The sequence below is a fragment of the Quercus suber genome, unplaced genomic scaffold (assembly GCF_002906115.3).
Source record: "Quercus suber isolate HL8 unplaced genomic scaffold, Cork oak 2.0 scaffold_235, whole genome shotgun sequence".
Classification (NCBI taxonomy): Eukaryota; Viridiplantae; Streptophyta; class Magnoliopsida; order Fagales; family Fagaceae; genus Quercus; species Quercus suber.
The window spans coordinates 586,085-597,841 of NW_027069692.1; the positions used below are offsets into that span (position 1 = coordinate 586,085).

The 11,757-nt window shown below is 36.0% G+C and overlaps 1 protein-coding gene across 1 annotated transcript; it reads right to left on the reverse strand.

Moving 5' to 3' along the window:
- Positions 1-3,166: 3,166 nt before the first annotated feature.
- On the reverse strand, positions 3,167-6,148 carry LOC112039856 (uncharacterized). Its single transcript, XM_065780425.1, has 2 exons — positions 4,074-6,148; positions 3,167-3,985 (listed from the first exon to the last, which is right to left on the reverse strand). The coding sequence occupies exons 1-2, from the start codon at positions 5,240-5,242 to the stop codon at positions 3,334-3,336; spliced, it is 1,821 nt and encodes a 606-aa protein (XP_065636497.1). The 5' UTR covers positions 5,243-6,148; the 3' UTR covers positions 3,167-3,333.
- Positions 6,149-11,757: the final 5,609 nt, after the last annotated feature.

Consider the following 11,757-nt stretch of genomic DNA (forward strand, 5'->3'; position numbering starts at 1 on the left):
GTGTGTGTGTGTGTGTGTGTGTGTGTGTTCCTTTTTTTTTTTTTTTTGGGTGTTGACGGTAGATTATGGGTTGTTGGTGGTGGTGGTGTTAGGTTTGTGTAGTGCAGCGATGGTGGACTTGTGTTGCATTGTAAATGAGGGTGATTGTGGGATATATTATTTTATTGGGTAGAAATATTATTTTAATGAGTAGGATAGGAAAATAAAAGTTGGGATGCTGGGAGTATTGTAAAATTGTATCGTATGATTGATAAAGTGGCTTTTTGAGATGGTAAAATAGGATGTGATAGAATTCCCGGATGTGAATGCTCTTACATTGTTTCCACTATATTCTCTCAGGAGAGGGTTTTTTTTTTTTTTTGAGATAATTATAACATACTGCTAATCTTGCAGCTCAAATCCTTCCCCCCCTTAAACCTTCAAGCACTTTATGCATGAAGAGATGTCAATTCAGTTATAATGCCCTTAGCAAAAATAAATAAATTAATAAATATTCTCAAGAGAGTTTAACAGGAAAATATGCATCTTCTGCATTTAATTTTCTTTACACAATTCTTTCAATGATCCATCCCTAGTTCTTTATGAACAAAAAGGTTCTTATCTATCATAAATGAACTTAAATAATATAATTTTAATATATATGTTATTTATCATTAAAATGCATTTGTGCATGAATAAATGATTTTAGTCATGAAATTTATTTTGAACGGGAAAAGACTATCAATAAGTTAATCAATTAATAGGTGAGCTTTGTTTGTATAAAAATTAACTCCAAACATATAAACTCTGCTCTAATTCAAATGAACTAATATTGAATTTTCAATATATACTTTATTGCGTTCGAGTTCGCTTACTGTCCTACCATAGGAAGCTTTAATTACCATTCTAAGAGCATCTCCAGCAGTTTTAGCAAATTTTTGTACTGTTTGGAGAATGAATAGTGACATTTAGCTTTTACCTTCCCACTTTTTCAAATACACTTCTAACAGATTCTCTATCCCATTCTTTATCTCATTTAAATATTATTTCATCATTTATTCTTCCTATATATATTCCCAACAATTATATTTTTTAATGAAAAGTGTTATATTTACAACATTTTTTGCAATACTTTCACAACAAAATTTATGTGGAAATTTGTTACTAGTTCTAATTTGAACTCACCACTGAAATTATTTTTTTTCTCACCAATATTAACTAATAACAATTTGTTACTTAAAATTTATTATGAAAATATTGTGGTAGAATTTCTTAATTAGGATTTTTTATTCTTTATATTATTTTTTATTCTTTCATTTCATTCTCCTCCACACATGTGTCCTCTATCCCCCTTCTTTTATTTCTTTTTCTCCTCTAGAACCTTCCAGCAACATCATTTGCTCTTCACATCAGAGCAAAGAGAGAGATAGAGAGACAGAGAGAGAGAAGAAAGGCTGGGAGATCGGCGTTCACATAAGAGAAGAGAGAGAGAGAGAGAGCAGAGAGCAGAGAGATCACAAACACAAACCCACCACCGATGACAGCCCAATCCTAACCACCAACACAAGCACGGCCCAATCCCAACCATAAACACAAACGCCGTCGTATCCGGACCACAAACACAAACACCTTCACCAATCCCGACCACAAACACAAACACATCCCGATCTTAACCCAAACCCACATTCGGAAACCCCAACGACCCACCACCACCAATAGCAACAAAACGACCCACTCCACCACATCACCACCAAAATACCCAGCAAGGATCGGAATTGATTTTGAGGAAGGAACCGTTTGGTGGATGCGTGAGTACCATGGAGGCAGTGGTGAGAGCTTCGGCCACCACCATTGAGGCACTGCCAGTGGAGGCCGGTTGAGCTTGGGCCTCCACTGCATCTCTAGCATCTCCATCGCCGCTCGTCGTCCTCCCTACTACCAGGCTGGGTCAGATCGGCTTGTTCTTCTTCTTCTTCTTCTTCTTCTTTTCTTTCTTTTTTTTTTTTTTCATATTTTTCTTGTTCTGATTCAACTTTATTTTATAAGAATTGGAATTTGTTTTGTGTTCTGTGTTTGGATTATGTGAGAAACGGGGTTAGATCAGCTTTTTTTTTTTTTTTTTCATATTTGTTTGTTCTGATTCAACTTTATTTTAAGAATTGGATTTGTTTTGTGTTTTGTGTTTGGATTATGTGAGAAACTGAGAGAATGAGAGAAAAAAAAATCCAGAGGAGAGAGAAAGAATTGATATAATAAGAAGCTGAGATAATTTTTAATCCAAAAAATTCGATTACTAATGTACAGTAGCCCATCAGACCTGATGGGCTACTATTTATGAGCTACAAAAAAAATTCATGTTTGCCAAATTTAGTGGAGCATGAACAGTGCACAAATTTTTCAAATTTTAACTAATATACCCAAATGCATACACTGCTGAAGATGCCCGATGCCCTAAAGTAACTTGGTCCCCCATGATGGGTGAAATTGAGAGTGAAAGATATCAAGTATTTTTTTTGACCAAGTGATACTGATAGCTATCAAGTAGGTCAATGTATAGGACCAGGTATTCAAAGAAAAAAACAAAAACAAAAAGGTGATTGGAAGGGTATCTCATGATATTTGCTCAGACTAAATCCAAAAAATATAAAGAATTTACTTTAGAAAAAGGAAAAAGAAGCAAACTTTTGAAAAAGAAAATACAAATAAAACAACCATGGGGCCTAAATTTGTTGGCAATGATGGCCTACTACTAGCCAGAGGCGTGTGAGTTTCTTAGTGCTATCAAAAAGCAAGCTTTTGATTTTGAAGAATAAAAATACAATTAAAATCAATTTTTCTCTAAAGCTTATCCCGGTAAAAAAATGTGGATTTGGTTTAAATTACTCTCAATCATTGAAGCATATATTGATTCAGAGAGCAAAACAATCTATATATCCTCCTTCCCACTTCTGAAACCCATTGCTTTTTTTTTTTTTTTTTTTTTGGTTTAACAAGAAAGCATGGCTGGGGCTTTCACCTAGGAAGCACGGGTGCGTTTCGAGATTCGGGTGCGAGTGCGGGTGCGGGTGCGGGACTCGGCAATTTTTGAAAAAGGTGGGTGCGGGTGCGGCGGGACTCGGCGATTAAAAAATTATTAAAAATATTATTATTTATATTTTTAATATATTGCTAAGCATAATTTTTCACATTATATAAACATATACCAAATTTAATAACTAAAACATGATGTTCATAAATAAAATACAACCCACAAGATTAAAACTAAAAGTCTAAAACATTCCATGATGTTCGAAAATTAGAATACAACTCACAAGATTGAAACTAAAACAAAATAAAAGATAATCAACAACACAATCAAATACTAACATCATCATCCTCAATATCAATTGCTTCACTTCGAACTTCACTTTCACTAGTAGTAGCACTAGTGCTAGCATTCCCAATAACCACAGCCTCCAACTCTGGCTCATCGAGTGTAAGGGCTGCATTCTCAAGAATTCCTGCTCCTCCATGCATGTCACTCTCATTCCAAGAGTCTCCAGCAATATCCCACATCTTTGTTGCTGAATGTACATACTCCTCATTGCGCCTTGACAAGAGTCGAAGATTAGAATGCACATATACCAAATCCTCAGCGCGTGCAGGAGTCATTTTGTTTCTTTTTAAGGAATGAATAAATTTGTATGTGCTCCAATTCCTCTCAGCGCATGAGGATGAACAAGGTTGTCCAAGAAGTTTAAGAGCAAGAGTTTGAAGATTTGGAAATGCGGAGCCATGGTATTGCCACCAAATCAAAGGTTGTAAGGTCCACCTATCTGTCAAGGCTTCTGGTGAAGGAAACCTCCCTCCTGAAAATGTAGCAAACTCAGACTTCACCACCGGCTTTAATTCATTCTCATCTTGAAAGTATCGATCCAAACACTTGCTCCTTTCCATAGAAATTTCATGATCCCGATGTGGAGGGATGCGTTTTGGATTCTCCGAAAGCCATTCAATGGAGTAATACCTAGTTAAAGATTAAAAAACAAATATAGATGAAACATGGGTTTTACTAGAAGGGTGAAGTAAGGAAAATAGAAAATAAATATACTTACTTAGGATTTAAGGAATGAGCCAAGCAATGTAGTGGCGTACAATTTTTAGTCCATCGATCAATGAGTATATCATACACCACACCCCAAAATGAGCTATACTGATCATCTTCCAAGCCTTCATGCCGATATATTGCTGCCTTCACCTTCTCTATCATTGAATCCCACATCTCATACACAAGATGAAGACAAGGCTTATCTGTGTCGGCTATGCGTAGCATATCATAAATGGGTGCTGTGAATTCAAGGATATAATCAATATTATCCCACCAAAGATCACTTAGAATCAAATCCTTCACCTTTTGAGCTTTTCCAACATCATCCTCTCTATAAGAAGCCCATTGGTCACTAATAGCCATGGCTTGAAGACATCTTTTTATCAACTTCAACCTTTTCAACATTACAACAACTGAAGCAAATCTAGTATCAGCAACTTGGAGCAATTTTAATGGACAAAATTCATTAAACATTGCCAATCTCATTGAATGGTTCATGATAAAAACACGTATGAAAGATACATCATCAGCAATACGTGTAATCCAACTACATTTCTCATATGTAACTTCATTCTTTTCAGTGTTTTTTGCTGCACAAATATTCTTCAAAGCTAGATTGAGAGTGTGGACAACACAAGGTGTCCAAAATATTTTAGAATACTCACCTTCAATAAGAGCTCCAGCAGACTTCATCACACTAGCATTATCAGTGATGACTTGGACAACTTTTTCATGTCCAATCTCTTTTATAGCATCCTTCAACACCCCAGCAATATAATGTTTATCTTTGAACTCACCTGACCCATCAATTGCCTTTACAAACACTGGACCCCCATCTGATACAGCCATAATATTAATAAGAGGCCTCCTTTGTGGATCTGACCATCCATCAGAAACTATACTTACACCATTTTCAAGCCAAGCATCCTTAATTGGTTTCAAAAGTCTTTCAACATGAGCTCTTTCTTTTTGCAAAAGTGTTGTTCTCAAGGCATTGTATCCAGGAGGAACATAACCCGGAATGTTATGGGTAGCAGCATATGCATAGGAACTACGATAATATGGGTTTCTTGCAAAATGAAAAGAAAGCCCACCGGTGTAAAACATCCTAGCAATTCTGCTATCCAAATCATATCTAGCATTATTTTGGAATGCTTTCTCCAAAGTAGAATTCATCACCTTTCTCCTCTTACCATCACCCGAATTTGTACTATCACTCCCTTCATATCTCCGAAATGGGAAATAGGTGCAGGCCCACGGCCTGGAGGAGGTGGGGGTAAGGGAATTTCACTTCTCCGATCCCTCTCTAACTTATCTTTCTCAACTTGGTCATGCATTCGCTGCATTTCCAGCCTATGGCTCGGTGTCACGATAGGGCATGCTCTAATTCCTTTGCCAGAAATTTTTAATAAATGAGCCTTAACCCTAGAATAGGATCCTACAAAAATACTATCACAGTAGTTACACTTAAAGTATGTGTTTCCACCTGATTTAACAGAGGCACCAGGTGGTTTTTCTACTTTAGTCACATACTGCCAAAGAGGAGAATCTGCCACTTCTTGATTAGATGAAGGTGAAGATTCTGTGCTAGCAACTTCATCCATTGCAAATTCAATAGATACAATTTAACCTATTAAGTATTAACTAAAAAAATTAGTGATAAATCAAACCCAGTTCACACTTCACAGAACACAAATCACAAATCACAACTCACAAATCAAACTAACTAACAAATCACAAATCAAACTATTAACTAACAAATAATAACAAACAAATTTAACCTACAAATAATAACTATTAACTAACAAATCACAAATCAAACTAAGATTGAATAAGGTACCTGAGTTGAGAATGCGTGAGAGAGAGCTGAAGTTTGAATGGCTGTGTGGCTGAGTGGCTGTGTCTAGACTCTAGAGTGGCTGGGATGCACGGACTGAGTGAGTCATTGAAGCAGCCGAGCAACCAGAGCACAGAGAGAAAAGAGAGACGAGCGATGGAGATTGGAGTGAGGCCGAGCAACCAGAGAGCATAGAGAGAAGAGAGAGACGAGCAATGGAGATTGGAGTGAGGGAGGGAGTGAGCACTGAACAGCCCAGCAAGCAGCAACCAGAGACTCAGAGAGCACAGAGAGAAGAGAGAGCCGAGCGATTGGAGAGCAATGGAGGGACGGAAGGTTTTGAGTTTCTGGACAAAATGAGAGTGTGTGAGAGTGTTTTAGGTTTTAGGTTAAGTCAAACGGTGCGTTTTGCACCTTTTTTTTTTTTTTTTAATTTCGGCCTGAACCGGCCGTATCGGCGATTTCGGCCGATTACGGCCGCTCCAAGCCAGGCCCAAATGGCCCACGCCGAGGATTCGTGAGTGGTCCGAGGATGAAAGCGCGAAGACCGACTCCCGAGGATCATATCCGAGGAGTGCCCGTCCTCGGGCATCCGAGACCTCGGGGGAACACGAGGGCCATCCCACCAGAGGACGCTTTAATATTCGAGGAGGAGAGTTCCTAGTGCCACGCGTCGGCGACAGGAGAACGGCGAAGGAGCAAGCCTAAGGTGAACTGTCACCTCTACATTGAATGCGCTCACCTAACCCCCCTGACTGCATTAATGGGGATGTAACCCCTTGGCAGGGCAACATCGATCATGGTGAGCTACTTGAGTACAGATAAGACCCCTGATGGGACGGAAGGTCAGAGAGGAGGCAGATGGATGATCAGTAGAAGGAAAGGAGAAGGATATAAGGAAGGCGACCAAAAGCACTAGAGGAGGCTAGAGGGAGAGGGGTCTCCTCGGACAAGTGCCGAGGAGCTATCTTTAGTCGTAAACTGGGCTCACTCCCCTTCAATGGAAAAGAAGTGATTTGTATCCCGTTGCTAGCCTGTAAGGGCCTAAACTTTTAACCCACTCTCTAAAAATGTATTGTTGGGGAACCTTTACAAAATGAGTCCCTACATAAACCATTTTGACACAACTCCAAAAGGTAAAGGTCCAAATTGACACATTTGAAAGGTTAAGGACCAAATTGAAATTAGCAATAAAGGTTATGGATCAAATATGTAATTTATCCAATTAAGAAATGAAATTGACCCAAAAACATATATAACAAAACACGAATTAAATGATAAAAAAAAATATGATCAACAATCATAATATGGCATTGGGTATTAGTAGTTTTGGTACAAAGAACCGAAGTGAGTCATCTTTAACCATTTGATTATTTATTTAAACATGTGAACACTACATAGGCGAAGCTAGGGGGGCTAGGGCCCTCCCGGGTTTAGAAAAAAAAATCCCAGAATAATAGTACTAAAAATAAATAATAAATAAAAAATTTAGGAAGAAACTTAATTACTGGCCCCCCATATTTTTTTACAAAAAAAAAATACATATAACAATCCAGTTTTAAAACCTAGCCCATTCTTTGTTCCATAAACAATTTTGCTAAGAAAAAAAAAATCACTTTTTAGTCAGATTCTTATTCCTAATTAAATTAGGACTCCAAAATCTAATTAAATTAGAACTATAAAATCTAATTAAATACACACAAATCACGACATTAAAGTCACAACACACGATAAAAAATAAAAAATAAAACTTCACAAATACAACCCAAACCTCCCAACCCGGTAACCCCAAATATCTAAACTTCCTTAGCCGCAACAATCACCCCAAAGCAGCAAGCAGTCAAGCCATCTTCTCCTCTGCTGCTCGATCTATCTTCACTGTGGACGTGTACGTGGTAAGTTTCTCACTAGTCTCTCTATTAGAGTCTCTGTCAATCTTTTATCAATTTTTGTAGACAAGTTTTTGTTGTTAATGAAAGAAGAGTAAAGGTTCTACTATCTAGACTAAAATATGCTTATGTTTGTGCCTTTGCGTGGCGTCCAGCAAATATTTGAGTAAAAAAGAAGAAGAAAAAGACTAAACAAATGTTTAAAAGCTTATAACACCTATACACTCTAGGGTCTGGTCTATAGTGTATACTACTATACTAGAGTCAATAGAATAGGCTTTATGACTAGAGTCAATAGAAGCTTTAGTTTGTGTTTCTAGCAAATTTGGTTTTAGAATAGCAATTTGAAAACCCATCTTCTTTGCCACTTCTCGAGAGGAAAAACACAGTTTGGTGGGGACACGTGCAAGCTTTTTTTATTTATGGGAGGGACACGTGCAAGCTAAGGGCCTGACTAGCTCCTTGGCGCATGACACTGCAACTCCATTAAATACCCAATTTGACCACTTCTCTATCTTCTTATTAATTTTGCCGGATATATGTGGGTTGATCCTTCTCTCCTCCACCCACTCTCTACTTAACTTTTTGTTTCTTCTCTCCTTCAGCCTCTCTTTCAAAACTTTTGGATCTGCAACTGCTTCTTCTCATTTTTGTTAAAACCTTGCACTGCCGAATTCTTTACCCCTCTCTCTCTCTCTCTCTCTCTCTCTCTCTCTCTCTGCAAACACATTTGTCACTGTATCAGTGATACCGCTGTCATATTTTTTACACGCTGGGTTGAGAGTGGTTTTGATGGTTGAGCCACCGATTTCCGGTTTTTGATGCATATTTTTTAAATTTCCGATTCTCGAAGAGAACCGGGCAAGATTGAGATCCGGTTCCCGGTTTTTAAAACCATGGAACCACTAGCCACTAGGTACCCCATATGTGATTCTGTAACCATGGCCTCTCACTGTCTCTATGGCATCCCATTTCCCTTCGCTTCTACTTCTACACACCCTAACCATGGCTGCACGCTTTGCATTGACTGCCTAATCCCTGGAGGGCTTGTCTTCGACTATTTCATGGAGATCTGGGACCCACCCGATACAATCAATCTCGGAATGATGTGTAGTGCGCCGGTCGCACTATACAGAGTTTACTTCTTTTGGAATGGAAGGATTTGGAAAGAGGTAAGACATTAAAACGATCATACAAGTTTCTAATTTGCTTTGGGACACATAATAATCATATAGTAAACAATCTTTTTATTTTTAATTGTTTTAATATCCTATCAGTAGAGCTATTTTTAGTCTTGGGTCTATTTGATAGAGTTGTGCTATTCTTCCTGAGGATCAAGTTGACATCACTTCGAATTTTTATTTATTTATTTAGTTTATTTGAAATCGGTTTATTTCGGTGAAATTGAATTTTTTTTTTTGAAAGAATAGTAAATAAAGTTAAAAAGATAGCAGAAATAATGTAATGAATTTATGAATAGTGTCAAAAAGTGCATTAAAACTGACGAATAATAGCTAAAATATGCTAAATAGTAAAATAAGTTGATTTTTTTTTTTTAAATTTGGAGAAAAACGAACACTTAGGCCCCGTTTGGTTTGCCATTTTAAACAACATTTTTTAGTTTTTAAACAGCATTTCACGCATTTCAACACACTTTTTCACCCACACATATTTCAAAAAACAATAAACAACAATTTTCAAACTACTCTAGCAAACACCCCCTTAGAATAGATGTTACTTCAAACTTGGTTGAGTCTTTTGGCTAAATATTGCTAAATTTAAAATATATTTGCGTTATAGGTACTGTTTTAAGTTATTTAAGGGGATGATGAGAGAGATTGAATTTCGGGAACAGTGTTGTTGAAATTCAACAAAAACTGTTGCCGAAATTCAACAAAAAGTAGGAGAGAGAATGACTAAAAGAAAGAAAGAGAAAATCCTAATTTCAGCAATAGTAAACCTTGAATTTCGGCAATAGTGTTGTCGAAATTTATGTGCTCAATTTTTCGAGTCTTTTGGCTAAATATTGCCAAAATCAAAATATATTTGTGTTATAGGTACTGTTTGAAGTTATTTGGCAAAATGAGGAGAGATGTTGAATTTCGGCAACAGTGTTGCCGAAATTCAACAAAAGTAGGAGAGAGAATTAGGAAAGAGAAAATTCAAACAGTAATTTTGAATTTCGGCAACGGTGTTGCCGAAATTCATCTGCTCATTTTTTAAACGTTGCCCGTAAGTGTGAGTGTGAGAAGTGGAATAAGGGGTGCCAAAAAAAAAAAAAAAGTAATTTCGGCATTGGTATTACCGAAAATAGTATAAAAAAAAAAGTGAAAGCCAAAATTTAAAGAAAAATATAATGTGCTATGTACACAATATTTTTACAATATTTTCTTTGGCTATCACAATTTAAATTTGACATTGAGATTACTATTTTAATTTAACAATAACAACAAGTAACAACTTAATACTTAGAATTTGTTGTAAAAATATTGTAAAAATTATGTGCACCTATTATTTCTTAAAAAAAAAATTGTAATAAATTTGCCGAAAATTTTGTGGCAATTGTGACTTGCCGAAAATGGGAGGAAAAAAAAAAGTTTTACTGGGTTTGTGGCAATTTTTGGGAAAAAAATTAAAGACTTTTTTTTTTTTTTTTTTTTTTTTTTTTTTGGCAAGTGTGATCAAGATTAAGTTGAACCTACTTTATCGGTCTAAGCTATAGTGACACTTTAAAGTTTTAAACCCTTTCAACTGTTTTTTTTTTTTTTGCCAAATAAAAATAATCAAAATTTATTTTTATTTGAACTATATCTATTCAAATTTGTCTATAAATGATGTCAATTTTGCGAGTTTAAATTAACTTAACTGATAAAGTTTTATGTCATCAAATAAATAATTGGGTTCAGATTCCCATCTACTAAAAAAAAGGAACCAATCAATGTCTAATGAACGTCATGGATTTCAAATTCTATCATATCTTAATAAGGAAAATGTCAATATAATTTTTCAAACCTTGAAAACGATTGAATATTATCCTTTATCTCCACTTATCATCAATGATAACTATCAAAATCACACAAGCTATGTTTTCTTTGAATTCTTTCATCTCTTATGACTAATGAGTAATGATCAAATTTAACTACAAGTTAAATCGCATGATTTGTAAAGTAATTTTCTAGAAACAACTTAATTTTTAATAAGAAAGTAGGACCATGAACAACGTCAAATCTTCTTATCCCATTTTTTAGGTTTAAAAAGAAAAGTATTATTGAAGGCTTCTACTATAGTACCCTTTTTCTTTAATGAAAAGTACCCAATAGTGGGCTCTAATGCTTTTAACAAAGCTTGTTGTAGTTAGCCAAATTGGTGTGCGCTTGGATACAGAAAATTATAAATTATTTCATTATTCAGTTTATTTTTGTTATTATTCATGGGTCTTACTATACTTTTTAGCACTATTCATGGTCTCACTGTATTATTTTAGCTATCTTTTACTTTTATCTACAATACTTTCAATAATAAATTTTCAATTTTAACAAAAATAAATAATATCCCATCAGACCTGGTGGTATAGAATGGACAATACACATTAGCAAAATGAAGCAAAAGCACATATACGAAGCAAATGAAACTTTAACTCTTCAAGTGACTTGAAAGACAAATGGATTATTGGGCCCCCACAGATACCGTGGGGTCCACCAAAAAAAATGTGTGGCCCGAATTTGACATTTATCCACAACGAATGAGAGCCGCCACCGCCGCATCTCGCGGAAGCCGTCTAAAATTCCAATTGGAGAGAGCCACTTGTCTTAAGGAGACAAGGTCTCTTCCTATCCAACTGGATTACCAAAACTAGCCAATTGCAATGCCTTCAATACGTGTTTCCAAGGTGTACCCATTACACAAGTTTTTAGATCTTTTTTTTAACATTTATCTAGTTTTTTTTAGCCTTTTTTTTTTTTTTT

Coding starts and splice junctions, on each gene's coding strand:
- LOC112039856 (XM_065780425.1), bottom strand. CDS start 5,242: ATGAATTCTACTTTGGAGAAAGCATTCCAAAATAATGCTAGATATGAT. Junction 3,986..4,073: donor GCTCATTCCTTAAATCCTAA/GTAAGTATATTT, acceptor ATCTTTAACTAG/GTATTACTCCATTGAATGGC.